General features: G+C 36.4%; 1 protein-coding gene and 1 non-coding gene across 2 annotated transcripts; one reads left to right on the top strand and one right to left on the bottom strand.

The window, feature by feature from the left end:
- Positions 1 to 663: 663 nt before the first annotated feature.
- On the bottom strand, positions 664 to 15,683 carry LOC124306934 (calpain-D-like). The gene is made up of 11 exons (XM_046768107.1): positions 14,999 to 15,683; positions 14,120 to 14,511; positions 11,678 to 13,050; positions 11,354 to 11,587; positions 10,810 to 11,202; positions 10,224 to 10,525; positions 9,881 to 9,917; positions 9,423 to 9,748; positions 8,881 to 9,223; positions 8,539 to 8,717; positions 664 to 8,476 (listed from the first exon to the last, which is right to left on the bottom strand). The coding sequence occupies exons 1-11, from the start codon at positions 15,316 to 15,318 to the stop codon at positions 8,296 to 8,298; spliced, it is 4,080 nt and encodes a 1,359-aa protein (XP_046624063.1). The 5' UTR covers positions 15,319 to 15,683; the 3' UTR covers positions 664 to 8,295.
- Positions 15,684 to 16,169: 486 nt separating this feature from the next.
- Positions 16,170 to 16,242, top strand: Trnar-ucu (transfer RNA arginine (anticodon UCU)). The gene has a single exon. It is a non-coding gene; the product is annotated as a tRNA-Arg (tRNA).
- The last annotated feature ends 9,461 nt before the right edge of the window (positions 16,243 to 25,703 follow it).

Below are 25,703 nucleotides of genomic sequence, written 5' to 3'. Positions count from 1 at the left end.
TTAAATGAATTTTTGTTCAAGATATTCTGTGCAGATTAGTTATTTCTTTGAACGATCTCGAAACTTTTGCCAAAATCTCATGAAGACATTATTCTTTGAGAATGACTAAATTTGTTCGAATTTTAGTAAGAACCCATTTTCAGAGAGGGCTGACATCGATGAGCGTTTCAGATACGACTTTTATTATGGTATTGCTGGAACTTTACAGAAATATTATTCTTTCAAACATTTGCTGTTAAATTTCAGCACTTTTTTGACAATGTCGATCATGTTCCATCTTAGGGTGGATTGTATGCAATTATACTATCAGTTCTCACAATATATGATGTATACATTTGAAACGGTCGTTAAATTTTCCCTTTATCAATGATATGCGATTTTGATCATATTTTTCCTATAATGCAAGACTTATAGATCGTCCTTTCTATTGAACACTGATGAATTGCTATTTTAGCACATTGGATTACATACTATTGCTCAAATATGTTGATTACTCGATAATTCAGTGATAATGAGGATTCGATCAAAAGGGGAAGGCTTAATTTTATTCTACGTACTTTTGACTTCTCGATCGTACTTTTATTATATGATTTAATTCAATCACTTATTGATAGTGAGTTTGTGAAAGAAGAAAATCATCTATAGGTACAATAATTAGGTATATTATCATTTGAATTTGTTATTGATCGTGTCTACATGTTACAAATGAATGCAATACACAATTTTGATATTATTCAATAATACGGCAGTAAATACTTGATATACAATATGCAACGCGTTTATGCAACAATTAATAATTCTACATGTTACTCAAAGCTGAAGGGATAGTAAATACTCTCAACAAATTGGTATACAGACTATGCAGATAACTTCTGAGTAGAAATAGGTCCCAGTGCATACTCTAATTATCGTTATAATTGGTATCATCGACAGACACACTGGTACCTTTTGATCCGAAAGTACGTTTTCCCGTTTTGCAATTATTTGTTTTATTTTATATCACATGAGAGATGGAATTATTGTAGTTTTATTACTTCAATAATTTATCTTGACGCATAATCCAAACTCGATATTGGAACAGGAATATCTTAGAAATTGAGTATCTAATGCGGATTTTTTATTGATTTCATCCAGCGAAGTAAAAATTATAATGTTTCACAAATTATGATTGCACACAATATATCAGTACAGTACAATGATTCATGATCAATTACAGAGAGTAATGTATAACATCTTTGGTTAACTAAAAGAAATAAAAAATTATATACTAAAATCGTATGGTGAGATACCATCTTATAGAGTTTTATATGGATATTATAATTTGCGCGGTGACCATGAAATGACAACCCTAACATTGTGATCTATGATACAAATACAGTGAGACACTTTTTCACATATTAAGAATACATACCTAAGTATATTGCAATGGAACCTGAGGCTACAAAATTCTGATGCCGTTTTCAGCTTTGTTTCAATATTACTTTAAGTCGATCACACTATCTTTGAACTAACAAAAACAATTCTACCCTGCGTATTTAGAAACTTGTGGTAAAATTGAAACAGTTTCAAAACTTCGATTTGATTCCAATTCAGAATTTTGAGTTCAGGCTACCATCACGCATTTATTTAATAAATATAGTATGTATGTGTATATATATATATATATTAATATATACACATATATACATATATATATATTAATTTTATTAAATAATTATTCACTTTGTCACTGTATAGTTTAACGCTGGAACAGCGACAATTAAGCTCGTGCAAAGAAAACTTAACTTAACGTAGTAAGCACTTTGCTGGAAAATAAAATGTTCCTTTTTAAATACATGAGATTCTTTCGTATTTACAAATTTATTTCGTCTAAAATATAATTGAAATTCATGCAATCAGGGTCAAATAACTCGATGCATGCTTAATATCTTGGCAGTTGGCAGATTCACTGTATCAAAATTGAATTTTGTACATATATAATTTTTTGGGTATTATAGCAAGTGTATTTCATTCCTTGGTCGATTTTTTCATCTATCACGTTTCACTCATTTCAAACATAGAAATTACAGGAGTGCTAAAAAATGGTGCAATAACAGCAGTTATAAAGTAAATATACGAGATAGATATTTACACTCACCCGTGGTTCTGATTCTAGCTTCCTGCCAACCACCTATTTATTCAAATTTTCGTAAATTAACATTTAACTTCGTGTTTTACATTGTGAAAGTTTCGCCAACTTCGTTCCATGTAAGTTAGACTTGAGAAAGAACAAAATATGACGTGTACTAACTATGGCACCCCAACAGAATACAACTGCTATGGAAAATTATTAGAAACTATATATTTATCAGATATAGAGTATAGTTAATATTGATTAATATGGCACCAATGGTCAGTTTAGCAATATTTGAAGTGAATTATAGTCTGCTGGCTAATTAACTAAGAAAAAAAAAGAACATTAGACAACAAAATAAAACGGAACCACCTAAATTTCTCACACAACTCACATTAAAGTATTAAAAATGTCTTGACTCTAACAATATGTGAACTCTGCATGGTTTTCACTTAAGAGTTAACTTCTCAGTTTATTTGATACACTTTTTTTTACTGTTAAATGTTATTTTTTTGTTTTTTTTTTTTTTTCAAAAATGAAGGCCACTCAATTCAGAAACTACTGCAAGCTACAGATTTGCTGGTAAAAATCTACAATACTTTAAATTGCTTAGTTATATAATAATATTACTTATCATTATTTATTTATTTTTTCTGTGTTTTTTTTCATATTGTTTGGAATAACTGCGCAGAGTAAAAATTTAGGATTTTCACATCAAGTATCGGGTTGTAAACTATTCCTACTATTACTGTAATTTATTCGGAGCCATTTCTAAACAATCGTGTTATCTCTAAGAGGAAGAGTAATTCGAGACACAGGAAATCTAAATTGAAAATCGATATAACGAAAATTGATGGAATTGCGTTAATCTTAATAATCTACAGTTGGTTGTGCAAAGGTAGGTTGTTATGTGCACGCTGTTCATTTGTATAAAAATTTTGCCATGGTCATTTCATTAGTTGCGATTTTTTGTCTAATTAAATGGTTTGATACTTTCCTTTTCAAACCTATTGAAGACTGCATATCCAAAAGTGAACTGAAAATTATATACTTGAAAGCTATTTCATTATAGATTAACACGTGACTATCAATGTTCCGAACGATTGTTTGAGATTTCATGAGATATCCTATTTCAAGAGTTCATGTCCCTGCCAGCTAATTATAACAAAAAAACAATCTCTGCATTGATCTTTGTATTAGAGAAAACACGATATGAACGATTATCGACAGGTAACTGCTACAATTATGCACAGTATATTTTTTGCACTTATTTTTTATTACACATATAAAAAGAAAGAAGAAAATGATCCGTCTACTTGTGTCAAATAGTTGCTTCTATCCTGTTTTTTACTCCAGAAAAAAAATGTAGCAGTTTAATGATTGAAAACTTAGCTGCTCTAAAGCAGTTTCAGTCAGTAAAGAGATCATCACTTCCTTTTGGTCAAAACCTTAGGACTATAAAAGTGTACGGGGTACTGAGAATTGTTTTTGCTTTGGAAACAAAGCTTGCCTACTCAGTATAAACGTAGTGTATTTGCATCCAGAGGTGAAAACAATATTACCTCAAAGCACATTTTTTTCACCGAGTTTTTTATACCTAGTAACAGTTAAGTATACCATGTATAACGTAGTATAATTCTCGTAACTATGTTAAAACAAAGCCATTGTTACTATTCCATTGAGTTGTGCACAATTCATTTATTGATACATGATATTCTTTTGGGTGAAGCACAGGTAAATTCAAAATCTAACTATTTAAAACTACACGAACTACTGTAGATGCACCATGGTGCATGTAAAATATTTGGGTATGTAGATGAAGGAAAGAAAGAGTTTTTCAAATGTGTAATAATCACGTGTGACATTTAAATTATCTGTCGCTTCATATTAAGAAATGGGCTGTGTAGAATATTTTCTAATTCGTATTTGCAGCATGTTAGTAATGACTTTACGTTATTGTATTTTGAGTTGAAATGAGTAACGCACAGTATTTATCTACTGGAAAGATGTATTCACACATTGCTTACCGCAAGAATAAACTGGGGGAAGCTTTTGAACTGGGAATGGTTATTTTCACTGACATTGATAATATCATCTTGTGAAGAACACATGAATTGAGTATTGTGCCAGCGTTATACCTGATAATTAAATCACAGATTAAAATTTGTAATTAGGGCGAGTAAGTGGTCTGAAAATTATTTAGTAGTTCTTATCATTTGGCCCAAGTTAAAATTCTCATATCTCATTGAAAGTGAATAATTTTTTATAGTGAAAAGAACCGAGAATAGCTGATCAGTATTTATGATTTTTCTTAGCAAATAATATACATGCTACCCTTATGAAATAGAACAAATCAAGTCTCAGTGATGAGTAGGTAATTACATAATGCACTTGACAGTCAGGGTTGTTACGAGGTGTTTTAGAAAGTCTGAACTTTTCCTGGTGTGCTAGATTTTTAGAGAGTCTGATAATTGTATGATTGATACATAAATTATAATTATAATATTGCACCAGTGTATTGAATATTAAAATTGCGCATGTTGGTTGCGATATTTTCAACGTTTTAAAGCCAAGGAAAAGTTCTATTTGATGTCGTTGGATTAACCTCACATGTGTGTTGAGATATTAGCACCTAGTATTTTCAATGTCAAAGCTCAATGTCAAGTGTTATCATATAACAACATGGCAATATTATAAAATCGAAATCAAATAAAGATTAACTTCAGTTACAAGGTAGCCTAGTCTTTGTTTTTTAGTATTTATTTTAATATAATTCGATTTTCATTGGTGTTAAATTCATCGCGAACCCCAATGAAAATTATAAATTAAGATTACCGCAGACACTTCAGTACCGAGAAATTTTCTGATCCAATGTAAATTATCATCTATTTTTAAGCCTCTTCTCTGGCATGATTTTAACGGAATTGGGTCAAAAGCTTTTGCCATAGAAGTTTTATTGAATCGCATTAAGAATTCTGAAATTGCTTTCAAAAAATATTAGTTATAGGGTTTAATTAAGATTAGTACGCAAATGGAATAGTTTTGCAGATGACCCAATTATTCAAAATCTTAGTCTGATAGTTTTTGGTTCATAGCTGAGAAGACTTATTAAGTTCTAGTTCAATCTAATTTCACAGGATCATTTTTTTTCAGATCGACTAGAATAAGGTGTCAACTTCATGTTTGGAAAAATCTTAGACAGTTCTATAGTTGGATATTTAGCTGAATTTTCAGGTTTCATGTTTCAACCCTGGTTGCAAACATTGTTTAAAATCCTGCGTTACGACTACAATCTGATTGCGGTCTGTGATTTAAGAATTTAAATATTCACACAAGTAAAAATTTAAACTTACAAATTAATTTAAAAAACCGTACACTACGGGAGATTCTTAACAATGGAAAAAAGTACTTAATTGTACGCAATTCCGAAAAAGATATACACAATAATCATTAATCACACTCCACTACTCTTGCCTACAGAGTCATATACAGTACCATTTAATGTTATGTCTTTACTCTGAGTAACGTCTTATTTTAAACATTATCATTGAGAAAATAATTATTCTTCATATGGCAAGCAAAAAAATTTTACCTTATTCGGTGTTATTTCTTAAATATTTTTTGTTTCTTTTTTTTTTAATTCTAGTTTTATTCAATCTATGGCCCACTCATATTTACCAAACGTATCTAATTTAGACATAATGTTCAAGTTTTCGTTTTCAAAATTTAATAAATGGAACGTCAATAACTGGACAACAACCTCTTTCAAAGAGGAAAATATATTAAAAATTTTACTTCTTTAAATTGTAATATACTAATATTGTTAGTTATTGTATCATGTCTTGCACTGAGCATATTGGGACATTGAGAGCCTTCGGTTCCTGTTTCTTTCTTTTTTCTTTTTTTTTTTTTTTACTATAAGGTAGTGTGCGTGCGTGCGTGCGTGCGTGCGTGCGTGTGTGTGTGTGTGTGTGTGTGTGTGTGTGTGTGTGTGTGTGTGTGTGTATTTGTGTACGCATATACTATATACGTTCATCCCGGAAAATTTGAGAACAATCAACAGAGATTGAACAAGTATTGAAAACAAGTACAATATACAGCTTACATATCTCAAAATCATATCAACTAATCAGAGTTATTTGTGGGTTCAGCTTCAGTTATTAATTTCGAACAGGCTTCATCTCAAAGAACATTATTATTTTCTACATATCCACAAAAATGATTTCTAACTGTTTGTAAGCTGCATTTTGTACTACCTACGATTTCCATTTGTTGATTTTTGAAGCGAAGCGTGCAAATAGTATACCTTGCTTTTTTGAGATAGGTTTAAAATATAAGAGGGGAATATTAAGTAACTTATATTGTTACGAAAAATCTAAAGCCTGTGATATCCGCATAAAAATATGATTAACGTCAGTGTGATTGCATGAAACTAAAATGGATTGTTTTCCCAATACACCACCAAAAGAGCTATACATATCTTCATTGACAGTGTGCATGATCAACTGTGTACCTTTCCTTTATATCTCTTAAAGTTCAATTTTGTGACAAAAAGTATGGTACGTGTAAATAAAGGAAGATATAATATAGTAGTTATACTCTACTTCCTTGGTTTTTTCCGTGAATATATTCAAATAACAAAGTATATGCAGTTCGAATTTACAGCATTCGAAACCAGTCAGAATGAAATCATTGAACTTTCTCTGAAGATAAATGTCTGATAATTAGAAATTGCATAATATGTGTTTCATTGGAATTGTACAGCAAGTAATATTGTAACACATCTAAGTCATAAACCTACTGTCTTCAAACGATTATGCAGCTGAAGTGTCAAAAAGTAGTTGCAAAACGACCATTTCAAAATGTCAAATATAATAAAAGTATTTTTTGAAAAATGGATTCTGTTAGACCCAAAGGGACATATGTTCACGCAAACTCAGAAAGGTATGAAGAGCAATTGAGTATGTTCAATAAGGCATAGAGCGCTGTCAACGGTGCTTTTAGGCCCTAGATGTATTCCCATCTCACGAACAACTGTTTTATACATGTCTAATTAAATGGGGGACGTAACGCTGATGTTCCCAAATCATTCATATGGAAAGAAAATGTTTGTGAATTGTATATTATTTGAATAATTATATACATGCAGTAAGAGAGAAGTCTATGAACTTATGCGAAATATTTCTATCAGTATCAAGTCATTTTATATGGCGAGTCGAGAACCACATGGCCATGATCTATGCATTAACAGATAACAATTTTTTTGATGTGATGGGTCTGAGCTCCGGAAGTGGGAACATATACGCATAGATAGTAGAACGTTTTGCAGGAACGATAATAACTCGATACAAGTTGGAATACTTTTTTAGCAGTATACACAATCATGACGTAAGCGGATGACGTCCGATACTAGAATACAATTTATGTTGAACAAAGAAGTATAAGCGCATTAGCGTTATATCACCCATTTAACTATACCTATACTTAACAGTCATTCGGAGTGCGAGTCAAGCTGAAACTGCACATGACAGCAGTCTGTTAGCCTTTTATACTTATTTTGGCCACATACTGAATAGGGTTGTGTGAGGTGAATTTTGAACTACAACTCACTATTTCAAAATTAATCACTGAGTTATAGTTGAAACCATCTATCAAGCGAGTATGTCTCTCTCATACTCAAGTATGCTTGCTTTTGATGCAAATATAGAACTTCTCAAAGCACATCCTAGTTTTTAAAAAATATACCCTGCCAAGGGAAAGTGCAGAACGTTATGTGTAAGCAGATTTATTCCAATACTGAATAACAGTATGTAATATAACGTCTTCAGTTTGAACTTTTCAAGTAATAATTTTCAACAAGTTTTATTTCAATGGAGACTCGAACAGCAGAGAATACCGTGTATATGGGAAATTAGTTGTTTATACTGCATACGAATCTCAACAATGTTTAAATTCTGTTGAAATTTACAATTTTGTTTGTGCGAGAAAGAAAATACTCAAAGTTGGTCTAAACAATTTGTGTATCTGCACACTCCCGATATAAAGCAATGGTTTCAATCGGAAGTTTAATTTTTTTCCCAGGAAGATCCTTAGGCTCTAGAAATACATTTGTTCGCACATCAAGATTCACAATCACAATTTTCACGTTAAATGCTAAAACTGCATTTTGTGGTTTTACAGGTTCACGTTATCAAACGAGGACTATGTAGACCTTCGACTTGAGTGTCTATGGGTGGACAGTGTTGAGTATCTGGCGGACCCCAGTCATGTAAGTTTCCACTATTGGCTAATCTATGCGTAAGTCGGTGAGCTATTGAAAAACCGCCACTGCCTTCTAGTTGTGTTAAGACAATGATGACCTGCCTGCAAGAGTAAGGCGAGAGTTGAAATATCATGGTACAGCTGTGAACTGTTTTTCCGCTTACCTGTGCAACGGAGGTACGCTGTCAGCTGTTCTGAGTTGCCCTCTGGTAGACACAACATTATAACTTTCGTGACAATCACATTTTACGTGTATCCATTTGTTTACGTGACGATTTTCAACCATTACGACTAAACCTGCCCAACCTTTCGTCAAGTAATAGGCCGTCATGCCTTCTCTACCCTGGAAGATTAGGTCACGTTTGAATACTATCATATTTTCTCTAACAAATTACCTGTTCTGTAACGTAACAGAATAGGATATTCTAACTGTGTGAAAAAAGTTTGCAAATTTGAGAGCACTCTCTGAAGTAATCCACAAATCAGTGGTATTTGCGAAGGCTCACCTCATGCCGTTGACCTTTGGCTAATGTCAAGCTGATAATAGCATCAGCCAATACGAATGCTGGTGGTGAAATTTGTTCGACCAACAGTCTCTTCGAACTGTGAATTGCAAGTACATATTCCGGATAACTTGATGTATCTTCCATACCTGTGTGCCAGTGGTTAAAAGCAAGGCACACCACAATGTACAGGTCCCTTTCCAGCATTTTATGACAACCGACAAAGCCACGAACTTGACGTTTGCTGTGCTCTACCAGCCGACCAACTTCTGGTGCTGCTGGCGACCGGGTCCGAAAAACCACTACGCATAGATCCAATTGAGAACGCTGAGATTTTTCCGAATTCCTAGTTTTAACGGGAAAATGATTTGTTAGATTATAAAATCTTTAAATCTTTTCAAAGGATTAGGTCCCAACGCGCATTTTTAAATAGGTACTACAAATATCTTATTTGTTTATATATTCGTTCCAAAAACTAGAAAATATAACTGCTATAGACTAAGGACCCCTGAACTGAATTCAAATCGTCTAGACTGTCTTTATACCTTTGACCCTCTTGAAATAACGTAAATTCCGTCTCGGTAGGTTCTAGTACAGTCAGCAAGACGCATGATAAATGTCTCAATGACGACAAAGGTGGTAGAGTACCCCTTAAACGAACTTCGCTCCATCCAACTCTCGTTTTGCAGATGTCAATGCAATCAAAGTACTTCAAAACGTCATCAAATGATATCCAAAATACACCATCTGATGCGCCATGAGGCATAAGCATCTCTCGGAGTTGCGCCGTCCAGATCGGACTATCATCAGACCAATCTCCTTTCCAACTGTAGTGGCCCCAAGGATTGCGCAATCGTAGCAATCTTATTCCCTTTAACACATATTTCAAAGTTAACTTCAAATTGTGGAATCAATAATCAATGGTTTTACAACAATATAAATGTGGAATATTGTAGTTATTCTATATGATAAGTATCACCATCGTTATTTGCTACGAACTTACTTGTACGTCTCTTACGTCCAACACTGAGTATGCATGCCTGGAAAGAAAAATAAATGACAGCATTATATCTCTCTATTACTGATGGCACATAATACAGGGAATATCTAAGTACACTGTAAAGTGTTCTTATACTGTCGTTAATTTAAAATAAATGTTCTTTGTTTTAATGAGAGCTGTGACTTCTCATGATGTACACTATAATCTCACAAAGTCACTATTGAAAATTTCCAATGTTAAGAGGTCAGTGGAAAAGAGTTTATAAAATGAGGACAAAAGCTACAACAGAAGAACAAAAGTTAAACAGAAGCACTAATATAAGTTATCAGAAGATACTAATAAATACCTTGGACGAAGTCCTTTCCGTTGATATTCTTCTTCGTCAACTTTCATATTGCCTCCTCCGCAGCTAGCACCCATTAAGAACATAGCTTGTCTTGAAGACAAAAGCTGTGCCCAAATTAAATCTTTATCTAATTCATCTTCACTTGGTAAAGCGGAAGGCTGTAGTGGTACACTTTCACAAGGAGCACCCGTGAGGGTAGCTAGTCCTTCGATAGCTCGACCAGAAACCAGTGCTTCATAACATCCATGGATTTTAGCTACTGCTTTCTCGATCAGTGGTACCCATAATTGTTTTCTCTTCGCCTATTGTTATAAGTGCATTGTTAATTCGTTTTCGGTGTCAAAAAGTCTGGCTTTCAAGTTATCAATATTAATCAAACTCATGGGTCGCGAAGATGAAATGGAACTGTGCAAGAGAATATATAAGAATATTTTTTCAATAGTTATTATTAGAAGTCACGTATATTTCAGTGTGTTGCTTAACGTGTACCACACAAAATAACACTAAAAATGTAAGCTGAGTGATCACCTTATGAAAATTTCATTCATCACATTCTAAAGAGTGACTTTAACCTGATTACACCAACCTGAGAGTAAACAAGATGTCCTCTTTTATCACAGGGAAGTAGATCGTCAACAAGTACGGTGGTCCATTTTCCATCCTTGCACAATCTGACTTGGTACGCCCCTTCGGGACAAGTTTCTTTCATAACTAACACTCTTCTCACCAATTCGTCACTTTCGGCAAGTACTGCTAGCGCAGATAGAAGCCAACAATTTCCTAAAACACCTTGAGAAATATCGGAAGGTAAGGGTGTCCTAAAGACTGCCCAGGGCAACTTGGAATCGACACTTGAGTCAACATTTATTTGATGCGGTCTTCTCCACTGGACCACATGGTTATCTTTCGTTTCCGCAGGATTGTAGTACAATGATTTTGGAGCTGGGGGAAAAGAGTCGTCGACAAACGGTTCGTTTGTCTGTAATCAAAAACCGAAAGGTAGAGTAAAATTTCGTGACACTATTGCAAGATTCATGATAGTTCGAATTGTTTTAGTATTCCCAAATACCATGTAAAGACTAACTTTTGTTGATTCTTGTGAGAACCCTAAAATATACAATTTCATTTACCTCTTTACAGTAACGAACGATTCTTTCCCATTTTTCTAAGGCTTCTCTCTCTTCAATTTGGCGTAAATTTTCCATAACAACACTTTCCTGTCTTTGAATTCTCAGAGTACTCGTTCCAGGTTCGCCGAGCCTAAGCCTGTCCCCAGGAATTTGAGACAGAGTTTTTGAACTTTGGCACATTTCGCAACTTCCGTTCGTACTTTTGTTCTCAAAAGTGCACAATTTGCATTGCCACTAAAACAAATAATCATTTTAGGATATTAAATACCATTTCGGTTGATTTGCAGTAACATGGTATCAAAGATAGGATTACTAAATTCATACCTGTGCGTGGGTAATTTCTTTGGTCCTAGATTGCCTCTTATCTCCCGCTCCAGATCCGTTTCTACGAACTGAATTCCTGTGCCTAGGTGTAACTGCTCTTGAGCTTGCCGAAGGTGGACACGTCAGCCGAGGACTGGGACTTCTTTGTCCTGAGACTCTGTTATCCCTTGGGACTTCGAGGAAATCAGCAAAGGTTTTGCAGGCATTGCAGCTTTGTGCAGTTAATGGGTTCCGTAAAGTGCACGATGGACACACCCAGCTTTCCCCCTTTCTTAACGTTGGGTCATCGAGATGACTGACGCTTCTCAGTTTTGACCCGGCACAGGCTTCACACGTTGTCCTTGTAGCAGCATTTAGTAACGTACATTTTTTACAAGTCCAGGCAGGTGATGGAAGTTCGATTAGATCGTCTAGATCAGCCTCCGCTGTTGCTAAGGTCGCCGATTTTGGCGGAGTATACCTTACGCTGTCTCGTGAAACAATGATGGGAGACGAGGCCTGTGATCTACAACTTGCTCCGTCTTTAGTTACTGTAATTAAACTTGGTTGAGCCAGAGACGGAGGTGATCTTGAAGAAGAGCAGATATCACATCCAGTTGACCAAAGAGGGTTGTAGGCATAGGAACATTTCCGGCAAGTCCACATACGCTTTAGAGGCCCAGCCTCTGCTGCCTCACCAGCCGAACTTATTGACTCAGTGAGTGTTTTTGCAGCCGTGATGCCCAATTTGCTATTCTGTTTTCTTGGCAGTGGTGGGGGAGTTTCTGGATCAGATATCCCTATGTATGAATACTTTGGTTTTGAATTAAACCCAACAGAGTGTGGTGGCACAGCCGGAGGTTCTTCGTCATTTAAACTACGACGGTTTGCAGTTTTTCTCTGTATTACATTATTAGTGACAGAGTCAACTTCCGAAAATGATCGCCGGTATGTCGGAAGGCCTGCAGAAGAAAGCGCTCTCGGCTCCCATGCCGGTACACTTATAACTACGCCGCTACATGGTGCAGGGCTCCTAGGTGCTTCGCATGCCTCGCATTGTTCCAAGCCAGGTGCATTATCTAGCGTACAGTTGTCGCAGCTCCACAGGGCATTGTCTTGTTGCACCTCCGAAACTATGAGACTAGTTGGTCTTTGGATCCCAGCCTCCGATAACTTTTGAACAACAGAACCATTCGACAACGAACGGCTCACTTTAGATTTCACACGCTCGTACACCGAGGGACTGTGACGCTTTGGTGAACGCTGAGAATTATCTATGTTGTCCGTATAGGCCATTGAGGGCGAATCCATGGTTTCGACGGGAGGTAGCGTCCAACTTTCGCGGTTGGACCTTGTTCTGTCACTACGACCGAGGCTGGTCAGCTGGGCCATGTCTAGGATAAGAAAAAAGTTACTAGAAGAATATCTTCAAAGAGTTTGAAAAATCAACTCCTTTTTTAGCAATAATCAAGAGCCCCGAATAATGTATCTCTTGCCTCTTGAAAGTTTAATTGATACATGCAAGCTCTACATTGTTAATCTAATCGACCACAGTCAGTGATTTATTGTGAAATACTAAAAAGAATTTGACACACTGAGGTGTTTCAAAGTGCAAGGCTGGGAACACCGATTAATCTTACAAAACTACAGAGAGGGATTTTACCATTCAATAAATGAATAATGATTAAATATTTCATCTTGGCTGTGATAAAAACACAGCACGATTACAATTGTTTCTTCTTAAAGCTATGGTAAAATTTATCATAAATATTAAGGTTTTTACGTGCATGATCAATCAATTTTGTTTTATAATCCATTAGTGAAGCATTACATAAATGCTCGCTACATCATTTTAGTTTGTGCATGAACAAATTAAGATAAATATCCTGTAAGTATATTTTTCACCTGATGGAATGAGGGACAAATTGAATGATTCGTTTGAAATATTATCATATGCCATTTAAAACGGCATAAAAAAAATCAATTTGTTTAGAATGTTCCATATTTTAGTTTCTAATTAGATTTCAGTCAAATAAAAATTGGGAGTTAATACCAAAGGTCAATTGCCTTTTTTAAAGCCAAAATTAAAGAATTCTGAGAAACCTCAGTTTTAAAGCTCTGACATTTTCAGACATGATTATTACCCGTGCCTTTGTTATTTATGAACACACCGAAACACTATGCGAGTAGCTCATCAGCATTGACTGTCTAGAAAATGCGAAAATATTTGAGAAAGAAAGCGCTTCAAAGATTTATTTCAGGAAGTTTCATTATAGAAGATAAGTGATATTGTATTACATGTGGGAGAAGAATTTTTAAAGGTAGTGCAGATTTATGAGAAAAAAATAAATTTTTTCTAAAAATAGAAATTTCTTACAGTATTATACAAAAACTACGGAAATTTCAAACAAAAATTTATTACCGGGATCTACTCTTGTAAGCAATGTCACCGTATTTGTTTACCTTTATTGGTTTTATCGAGATTGGAAGGAGTTGATGTTGCGTTGAATTCCACATTTAAAACACCATCTTCCAGTCCCGAAGACGAACTTTTAGCTGGATCCTCGTCATCATTGAGGTGAAGGTTTTTAAGTTTGCGAACTTCGGGTCTCCTCGCTTTCCGCGTCCAAATATGACCTTCCTGATTCGATGCGGGCAAGGAAATAGTTCCACAGGCGATACACTTGGCCACTGAACTTTGGCTGTTTGGTTGCAAACATCTGATGCAAGTCCAGCGAGTAGGTAACAAAGGTAGAGATACACCGTGTTTTAATGATACAGATTCAATTCTCGTCCTCCCAGACCAAGAGTTGCGCCGAGATATTTTATCCGAGCTTCTTGATCCGGGATCATTCCTAACGAAAATAATAAATGTTTAAGTTAAAGAGGTAGAGTACAGTCAGTTGAGAAAGTGGTGTAAAATTAATTTGCAAGTTTTTTTGAAATTGTAAGCTGAACAGAAATATTTTTGATCGTAGACACAGCGAACGAGCTACGAACCCTAGTATTATCTGATAAGTTGTATCGTTAAGTCGAATCAAATGATTATCAGCTGTAGTGTTTCGTTGATTAGCGATAAATGTAAAAAATTTTGTACGGTTCAGTCCGATACACGAAAAAATTGATTTTTCGTACTTATAAGAGTACTGTTCTCAGTTCCTTTGTTTCCATACTGGATGTAGGTTTTTATAATAGATCGTCGTTTGTTTACACTTGAAGTAATTTGCGTGGGTATGTACAATGTTAGGAAGACTTGACTGGTTTTGAGTTGAAACACGTCGAATGGTACCAGGCATGAATATGGAGACGAGTGTCAGAATAAAGTAAATAAATATTGCTCACCCAGACGGAACGACGTTGTTATTTTTTACGGTGAACGAGAACGGTTTTTGATGGTAAACGCAGCTAGTTTTTGGTATGTAGCATTTTAACTGATTCGTAAAATTGAGTCGTGGTGGCGGTGTTGGAGGCGTAGAGTTCGCGGAATCGGGATTATTTTTTTCACAGACATTTGTACTGCTCGGGGATGATGTTTCGGGATTTGTTTTATTATCGTATACCCTGCGAGGTTCCCCGCACCTGGCGCAGCTCGTGCTCTCGGTCGGGTTTATGAGAGAACACTTTGAACAATGCCACTGTAGCACCGAAGCGATTGACCCCATTCTCCATTCGTATTCATGGCTCTTTACTATCCTGAATTCGAAATCTGACAATTTTTCAACAATCAAATGTCGGTATTTTGTTCGTCCTAGAAAAGCAGCGCAGCGCTTTATCCTTTGTCATATGTTTTCGAGCGGCCATGTTTATCAGACCGCTACTCGCATCCCGAATTCTCACTTGTCAAACACCGTCCCTTCTTTTACCGTTATCACTTAATATCCTAGTAACTATAACCTCGCGCGATCTATAATTCATTTTTTTAACCGAATTTCAACATCTCAACCGCGTAGCAACAACGTTTATCATCCCACACACCGTGCACGGACAGAGGTTTCGATTTTTTCACGTTTCTTCGCGCTTTCCGCGGTGTTGACTTACTGCGATCCTCAGCGCAGGAGCGTACGTACAAAGTTTGTTACCACCCATCACTCCGTCGTACAACAAATTTTCTAATATCGTCCCGCCGATGACGGAGAGTAATGTACTTTTTGAAAATTTCTGTGTTTTCATTTGGATGCAGTTGAAGCATTCCGAACGATTTTTATTGGGATGTTGCAGCTATGTACAAAAATCGTCGATGAACTATTTCTGATACGGACTTTGTGCACGTCAGTTAACATACGTATAGACGTGTTAATCCAATAATTAGAATCAAAAATTAATAGAAATTTTTCGTTTCTAAATCACCCGATACGGTATCTTTTACATTGTCTTCGAAAGTTGAGTGAGCAGGGTTCTTGACCGCGCGATACGTTAGCAAGTGACGTCACAGGAGAGACATACTGATGCTGCCACCTTGGATTAAAAAACTAGGTACAAAATATTAACGCGCGGAGATCTGGTTTGTTGTCGAGTCCCTGTGGCGCAGAGGATAGCGCGTTGGACTTCTAATCCAAAGGTCGTGGGTTCGATCCCCACCAGGGATGACAAGGTTCACGCCTTTTTTTTGGACTACTTGTTCTTTTCCACCCCTAAATTAATTAGCATAGATCCAGCCAAATCTGACAGGATCGCTTAAACTCGAGTTAAAATTCACCCTCAATGACCCGTTATTTTTATTTCGAGTAAAAATCATAAAAATTGTGAGGACTGAATCAATATTCATTTTTTTTTCGACTTTACCAATAAGGAACATCACTTCGCCGTCCCCCTCCGACTTCGTTGCAACTCACGCATGTTGTAGAACATTGTAAACTAAAACACACGTATTTTGCTTTTATCAGGGAAAAACGGTTTAAAGGGGTGAAAATTATTTCCAAAGATGGGCACTCTATGGGATGGTTTCTCAGTTTCGGATGGAAGCGCTTGATGTATTTCAATGAAACAAACGCTGAAATGTTTCATTCCTATATACGCTCGATATTTCAGCATTGGTTCCATTAAAATATATCAAGCGCATATAGAAATTACCCCATTGGGTGCCCATATTTAGGGATCGTTTTCACCCCTTTAGATCGTTTTTCCGCCGCCAAGAAAAAAAAAATAGGTATTTTCAATTTTCAATGTTCTACAACATGTACGAGTTGCAATGAATTAGAAGTGAGATAGCAAACTGGTGTTCCTTGTAGGAGACAACGAAAAACGTAAGATTTATTTTTTCCAGCCGTTCCTACTTTTTGTTTAGAGATTAGTGATTCTGAGAATGAAATAGTTAGATTTTCGATCAGTTTCAAGTATCTACGGTTACATTTTTTTTAATTCATCACAAAATTTATTCGTAGTGTTCTAAAGAAAGTTGGAAGTTTTTTCAACCGTAAGATAGGCAACCCAGTTTACCGCAGTGTATACTTGGTCACTATTCCTAGCGCGTCGGTCGCTTGTCAAAGAACGCCTGAAAACAGCTTAATGTTGTGCGGGTAGATTTGCGTCACGTTTTTTCAAATTGTATTACGAAAAAGAGGATGCTTGTGCACCAATTTAAAAATTGCAGCTCTCCAAGTAAACATTCACTGCTGTCACATGACAGTCTGACAATGAAACATGGAACGGGTCGTAGAATCGTATTTTTCTTGCTCCTGAAATTGCACTTTCACGATTCATTGCTCGCGATGCGACGAATAATGTAGAAACTTTAAACGCAAATAGATATGAAATTGATTACAAAACCACGAATAACAACATAATAATAATACTAAAAACTAAATAAAGTTTTGAATATGTGAGGGTGTTGCAGGAAAATATTTTTATAGGTCAATTTGAAATATGAGATTTGCGAGACGCAATTTAATTTCGAAATATTATTAGTTATTTCCTTTGGCTTTTGGAGATTGTCCCATGTAACATAATTGCCCCTTTTCACATATAAATAGAAAACGCTGCTACGGCTGCTATGTCGTCGTTTTCTTTTAACACCGAGCACCAAAAGTTTTAAGAACCTTCTGAATCGTACTTTGGGGATTTGAAGCGAGTGGCGTACTGTGCCGTTTATTTATAGCTAAGTCGACGACTTTTGTTTGTTAAACTTGGAGAGGGATCGCGTTCCAACCCCCTTAAACGTGTCCCTCGCCCGGTGACTTTCAAGTGTCTTGTATATACTCGACAACCACCAAAACCGAAAATATAGACCGTAATTAAACGAGGTCTCTTTCAGTTCGTTCTTTTGACTTTTTATACATAGTGGACTATACATACTCGTGCGTATAATGTACTTACTTCCGAGATACAAGTGATCAAAATTTCGTCAATAAAACTAAATGAAAGACTTGAGAAGGTCGGTGTGAATTAACTTTGATAAATGGCGAAAATCTTAGATTTATGTATGTTGCGATTAGTTTTTTTTTTTTTGAAAAATTACATTCCGTATTAACTATTGAGAAAGGTCATTACATATAGGTACCTATAAACAAAGATTCAGGCGTGCTGAAAGTCAACGAGCAGTTGGAAATCTATTCATGATTAACAAATCAACGTTATTACTAATTAATTTACTTGGTTGTCGTAGCATTCCAAGTCAATCATTGGTTTGCTTTTAATTACGTGCTGGCAAAATGGGAAATTTTTAACAATAATTTCGATTAACGGAGTTATTCCCAAAAAAAGTCTTTATTGTGGATAGTTAAGATTTTCGATTAAAATGTAAACATTTTTGCCAAGATATCATCTGTTCACATGATAAAGTTCCCTCTTACAATCAGTATTAGTCAGACCTTAAAAAATACAAGCAGTCATTTCATTATAAAATGGTGGCTCCTATCGCAACTTCCAACTGATTCCCGTGTAAGTATCATTCGTAGTTGACGATTGATGAATTGTATCGTGTCCGAGAAGGTCTGACGATGAGTTTTCTTCGAAAATGTAATTCTTAAAAAAAAAAAAATAATTACAACGTGATTGAATCAGCTGTACGTTCTCCATTCGTCGGTTAACGAATTCATGCGATTCTACTTATTGTTAGTCTTGAACATATTCGTTTATACACGATAACGCAACGTTTTACTATTCATCGTACATGACATCGCAACCTGTTGATTATACATCGATGTAAATTGATCTATAAAACATATAGTTTCCTATACCCAAGACAATTTTCATCCCGTAACACACGCTGTTCAATTATGAATGAATAATTCAACACGTGCAACGGACGTTGGAAAATCCTTGGAAACTGGATGCAGCGAGTTGGCGCTATCTGTCGGCATTGGACGACGGCCAAGGCGTATTCGGAATCTTTTCTTAACTCTAGACTATCCCAAGTACAAGTCCGGCGACTAGTCAGCAGACTGCGTGGCGACTGTACGAGGCGTTCGGTTACCACAGTTAATTACCATTCACTGGGGTTGAGGGGGGGACCAAGTGGAAACCGGAAAGTATTGTGTCTGGTACAATGTACAAGCACTTGTATTTGGACGATGGTGTTACAACGTCTTCGGCAGCTTTCATTCATCGTTGGCACGATCGTAGATCTGATCAGAGAAACATATCGAGTACAGCGAGTCTCGTAACTTTTCTGACACGATAATCTCAACGGTATCTGTAACAGTTGATTGATTGAATGAAGTAATTCTCAGACGCGGCAGCTGGTTTACATTGAAAGAAATACACAGCATGCCACTAACCGGCCTGAGAATTGACTGGCAATAGGCCCTTGATCGGAATAGGATAAAGTCGTTCTTGGAGAGAAGAAGGCGTCGCTGACGAGACTTTGAATTTATCTCGGAGCTTACTCCATATATGTATTGCGATGTAGACCGAAGGATGAAGTTAGAACACTTTCGTACAGGATTTCATAAGGAATTACGGTTTCATTTTAATCCATCGAAAGAGTTTTGATATTGTTAAGTAGTAGTCATTAGTAGTACACTCTCGCTCCCGGTTCACCAGAAATGAAAGTCTTGAAATAAACCAGTGCTGTGCGTTGTCGGTTTATTGGTTTTTCGATTAATCGATTAATCGAACTTCTGTTCTATTTATTCTGTATAGGTATACGACTCGTGATTCTGTATACGTCGGTCAGAGCCGAGTATAGTTTAAACGTAAATAATGAGTTGCGAGTTGCTAGGCAACTTCGATCAATCGATTAATCGAAAAAACGACTAACCGAAATCGTCGATTAATCGTTTAGTCGCAATAATGATTAATCGATCAATCGCACAGCGCTGAAACAAACCTCGTTAACTATTTCGGAATTATTGCTTCATTTATTTACGTTCTACCTACCAATTATCGAACTTCGTCTACACGCTGTTAGAAGAAAAAAAATTCCCATCAAACTAATCTTACGGAATCTTGATTGAAACTTATTAGGTCAGAATGATTTGTGATGGTATACCATTCTAACCTTATACAGTCATATTATGTACTCGCTATATTTGGACGATTTTATTTAGAGGGCGATGTTGGTTAAATTTACGAATATGCACGTGATACGTGGCGCATTTTCATGGGTAATTTCGAGTTTCCAGCATTATGTAATGTTATAAATATTGATCCCGACGCTTCTGCTATCAATTGGTCCGACATGTTAAAAAATATTTTTTTAGCTTCCGATGTAAAGCCACTATTTGTTCACACTTGTCGTTTGTCTAAAGAAAACAAACAAACTCTTCACACTTTGTTCTTGACCATAGTAATTTCCATTCCAAGTTAACTTTTAGGTCCTGTCGCTTTCTTTGAAAAATTGTAAAAATAACTGCCGGAGGTCAAATTTTGCACGGTTTTTTGTTTGTATAATCCGAAGGAATAGTCGCACAGTGTTGGAATGGGAGTTTAAGATTTTAACGTGCTTAGATTGAGGCGCGTGCAGGTACAGACAGCCATACCGAAGCGCAGATAAGCTCATTCGGTTCAATGCAAATTTCAAAGTTAATCCTTGACATAGTTGGCTGGAGTAGTTTACGTAGATACATAGTATGTAAAAATAAAGAAAACCGTTGCTAAAAGTTCAGTCCATGACAATCTAACCGTTCATTATTCGCTTATTGTTAGAACGTCCGTGAATGTTAATTTCAAGGCAAGAGGCTGTCTATGAATTACGTAAAATTGTTTAAGGTCACTCAAGATTTTTGAACCGTCTTTTCTCTATTGTTCATATCGTGGGCCAAAGGCTAAAGGCTTCATTTTTCTTTTTTACCACGAATTTCTGAATAAAATCTGTTAACAATGTAACGGCGAATATTTCATTACCGCTTTTTCTCGGCAGCAGTTGAACAAAAATTTGTTTAATTTGCGCAAGACACGTGATAAATGTGTTACTCGGAATAACAACAACAGCTTGTCTGGAGCTTCTTGGAAATTGGTTTAACTTCAAGTCGGTCAACACCTTACTAACATACGAGAATATATATTTATAAAAGTATAATTGGGTTATCTTACATTAGTTGGAATCAACAGACAGATTGGTTACAGGGATCATCGTAAAAGCACGGATCATAACTCGTCCTCTGTTAGCCAGAATTTTTGTACAGCTGTACATTTGTCTTTCGCACGTCTCTCGGTTCTTGGTAGGCATTGGCAAAACGCCACCCCTCGTTTTATTACAGGGGAAATTCAGCTTTGTCACGTCTCTACGAAGTTGAGATTATGCCTCGCCTTGAGTGTAGTGTCAAAGTTACATGCTGATACAATCTTCGTTTCTTCGTAATTTTCTAGTGAAATTGTGACAACTAATTACATTGTTAGCTATAATTAATACTCGGTAAATGTTACATTTTTATCCGTGTTATGACTAATCGTTGTTATTGGGTTTTGATAAGATATTTGTCAACCGGAAAAAATTTGACCAACTCATATATTTGATGATTTTTTTTGTTATTCCGGTAGAACGCTTATGTCATTTCCATATTCGTTTGACTCATAATTTCAAGTTCACCTAACGCAGTATAATAATTCTTATCAAGATCATCGAAATACCGAGGTTAAAGTGAACTGAAATTCAGACGAACCGTAATGTACAAGTCCGGTATATGTGCTTTTGCAGTGTTCTTTTTGAATGTAAAAAAATATTTGTACAGCAAAATTTCGCAGAATTAAAAATCACGGGTTAGGATTGACGTGCAATTAACGCAAGAGACCCAAATAACGAAAACTTTGATCTCGGAAAACAGAAATATGTTGAAATCGAGGACAGAAAATCACGAGTAGATTTTTATTTCCGTACAGTATTAAGATACACTTTCTGTATCCGACTATAAAATCGTGCAACGTGACATCGCAGGCTGCTTGACTTTACGTAGCTGAATTGTCGCGAATTTCATCGTGTATTTCGACTATCCCCGTAATATTTCCTTTTTTGGAATAATCTGTGAGTTGGAGCCATCGTGAAAGGTTATAACGCTTAATGTAGATATATTTGGTAATATATCACAATTCTTATAGGTCAGGGCGCATCCGCTTTGCCCATCTAACGTCAAGGCTTTGAAGAGCATTCCCTGGCGTTAATGGTTTGTGCCATATGCCAAGTTAATAATGTTTTTATACCGCTATATTTTATAGGAGCATAAAAAATGCTCTAGCTTATGAAACAGAATATCAGCTTCTTTCGTTTCCCGTGGAAAATACTTCGATACGTTTTCATTTGACGCTGAAACAAAGAAATGGCATGGATTCTACGAAATCGCAATAGTAAATTCGTAGAATTCGTCCCGCTTCGTTATTTCTACGTCAAATAAAAATGTGTTGGAGTGTTTTCCTTCTAAATTGTGTACAGAATTGGGCTGTTAAGCCCTTTTTCACGATTAAGATACGTCGGCTTCGGTATTTGGAGACGTATGCGTCAACGTCAAAATCAACCAGAACGCCCCCTTAGCCGAATGTAATTCACAGGTCAGCGGAACACGATAAGTTCAGTGCGTCAGTAAAAGGCTATCGTAAAAACGTGATTTGAACGATAAATCTTTTTATTTTCTTCACGAATGTTTTGCGTACTGCGCAGTAATTATTTCATTATCAGTTAGAAAATATTGCTAATGCATGTTCGAACATTATTACAAGCTCCATACTCTTATACGTAAGGTATACAAATAATAAATTCGATTATCAGGTCAAGTACTTGCTCAGGTCAACAGCTTTGTGACCGTGGCTACTTACTCCAGCTGAAAAAATCCTGCAACGTTTTTCATTTTATTATATTTCAAACATTTACCATGATATCAAAAACAGATTTGGCGTACGAGGTCAATGAGGTTAAAATGCATAATCAAACTTCCGATTCAGTGTGATTTGGTCAGGGATGGAATAAAAATTCTGCATATTTTCCAATAGCTACGAAACGTTTACGCCTCTTATACTTTGAAAAACACGTTACGTAGACGAGCGGTATAATTTTGTGTAATTACAGCGAGTTATCAGTTATTGTTTTTGCGTCAGTTCGTTTGCGACCGCAGAATGGAGCATGAAACAAAGAAACGAAAACCGTTGCGTTCCACCTATTTTTTTCAATTTGCAACTTGAATTTGTCTCAGCAGTAATACAGTATGAAGTCAAGATTTTTACTGATCGATGGGATATGCCACGTCAGCAGCCAATGCAATCGTCTTATTCCTTGTCGTATCTGTGCCGCTTCGAGATTTCACTCCATTTAAAAATTAGGCGGAGGATGAGAAGCGCGCTCAGTTCTGGTTTAGGTTTTATTCCATCGGGGACTGCGCGGAAGTAATTAAAACGCCTGACAGGCGCCGAGAAACGTAAACGATATCGGTCGAAGCGGCTTGGAGACTTCCGCTTTTGTGCTTATTATGCTAATTACACTTCCTTTCAAGCTAAACTAAGGAAAATCTCAGTGTCAATATTTATGGCGAAGAACGCGATCCGTTCTCACTGTAGCTACGTCTCCTCTTGCTCATCGTTAGTCAGGGTTACACGAACGTGATTGCTGCTTTTTTAAACCTCTCTCAACAACAGTTGTAGATGTTTTTGCATCGTTACATCACGCTGTACACCCACATATGTCCTCTGATCGTTTTCTCGTCGAGCCATATTGAGCTTTTGATTATAATTTCACAGCGAAGCCTGATCTTATAAACACCGGTATTCAGAATCTCAGATGATAAAATGAAATCTTTGTTTGTCAAATTCTTTCCTGAATACCCACCTCGAAGTTTGCAAATTCGAGGTGATTGTGATATAAAAAATTACGCTAAATTTGTTCGTAAATTTTATCGGTATATCTTTATTCCGCAAAATGAGACAAATGTAGAAAAAAAAAAAAAAAAAAAAACGTTGTGAATATACGGTATGCTTTGACCACAATGAGCTACAGCGACTGAAACCACCTTTGGTCCAATTGTAAATTGATCAGTCAGCAACGCAACTTTCGTACTAAAAAGCCTCCTCATTAGTCGCAGAAATTGATAAATTAGCTGATACTGTATACTATACAAATTTGTGTGACATTTGTGTGCGAAACGATGAATTTGAAGGAGCTAATCGGAGATAGCAGAATTTTTGTTTTTCTACAACTCGTCTGTTTATTTACATTTTGAAAAGAATAGTCGTCATAATTACGCAACAAACAGATTGAATAATTTTAGTTTTTGCGAATCTACGCGTGTTGTTATTACACGATGGCTGAAAACGAAACAAATGCGTCATTGGCTTTTTTTTTTTTACGATGAGTACGTAGTAGCCATGTCAAAAGTTATCTGAACCTTTGACACAGTGTTACTTAAATTCTTCTCATTAAATATAATAACCAGCAATTGAAAGCTCAATTTCTTCCATGATAACGCTAGTTTCTTACATTCACCATACGACCGGTCCTCTCGTTGACGCTGCTACCAGTCGTATGCAACCAGCAACACCTTTCAATGTGGGTCACGAGCGTTTTATTACCCGCCTTTAGCGTGAGCGTTCTAAACCAGGTCGCGACACGGGGTACCAACAATGAGAGATCCGATCTTCAGACAGGTGAACAGACACAGTTGTGGCCTAAATGCTGCTCTAACTCAACGCCGTTGTACCGGGCGAAGAAATTGTCGAATGTACTAGATTTGGAATTTAAATGTTTCACGGATAATTATTAACGCTTGAGGTGTTACAAATAATACCGCCGAGCGTCTTCATGTCGATAGTTGTGATCAGATTACATTCTACTACCAAGATCAACCGTAATGGGTTCACGACGAACGTGTAAAAAATTGATCCTCGGCTACTCTATACAAATTTCACAAAAAACAATGTTTTTGCTACACATTTTGCTTGTCAGTCTGTACAAATATTCCGTTAGACCAAGCTATCTTTTTACTCTGACCAGCTTTACCGTGTACAGTTATAATGCCAGCTTATCACGTGGCAGCACGTTGCAATTTGGGAAATTGATCGTTCGGAAAACGACGAAGCTAACGTGATTCAAAACTCTATCTGTTATTGTATATTTCTTGAAACTGACGTGGCGATTCGCAGCATTTTGACTTGTCTTAAATTTGACATTATCACTGTCGCGATACGTGCTATGATTACGTGCAACTGAATTGACCGTGTGTTGGAAAATTGATATCGCGACAGGCAATATTTAGTTATCGATTAACACTCCAGACTCCGGTTCACAACCGTCAAGGCGTTCTCGGTACCCACATTCTTACGCCGTGCAACTTATCACACTTCTACTTTATATTCATGTATGTAGGAGTGTAGGAGATTGCTGTTTACAATTCGCGACGACCGTAATGAGCCGCCTCTACCACGATACAAGTTCGTTACAAAACCCGGACTCTTATTGTCGGTTACGCTATTACAAAGACTATTTCAAGGGCATCCGCATTCATCTCTCATCCGCATCGTGAGCTAGAATTTTCCTTCGAACTTGCGGATTTATTCTTTTACACCGGCGTTACGACGGCATTGCGTCACTTTCTCGGAAATTCCCTCCTTGTGACACAATGCATTCTCTTTTAATTGAACGATCGACGATCTTTCCTAATCGAGAAAAATGTAAGGTATCTGTTGCATCGTC

The sequence above is a fragment of the Neodiprion virginianus genome, chromosome 6 (assembly GCF_021901495.1).
Source record: "Neodiprion virginianus isolate iyNeoVirg1 chromosome 6, iyNeoVirg1.1, whole genome shotgun sequence".
Lineage (NCBI taxonomy): Eukaryota > Metazoa > Arthropoda > Insecta > Hymenoptera > Diprionidae > Neodiprion > Neodiprion virginianus.
This window is presented reverse-complemented; position numbering and strand designations above follow the sequence as displayed.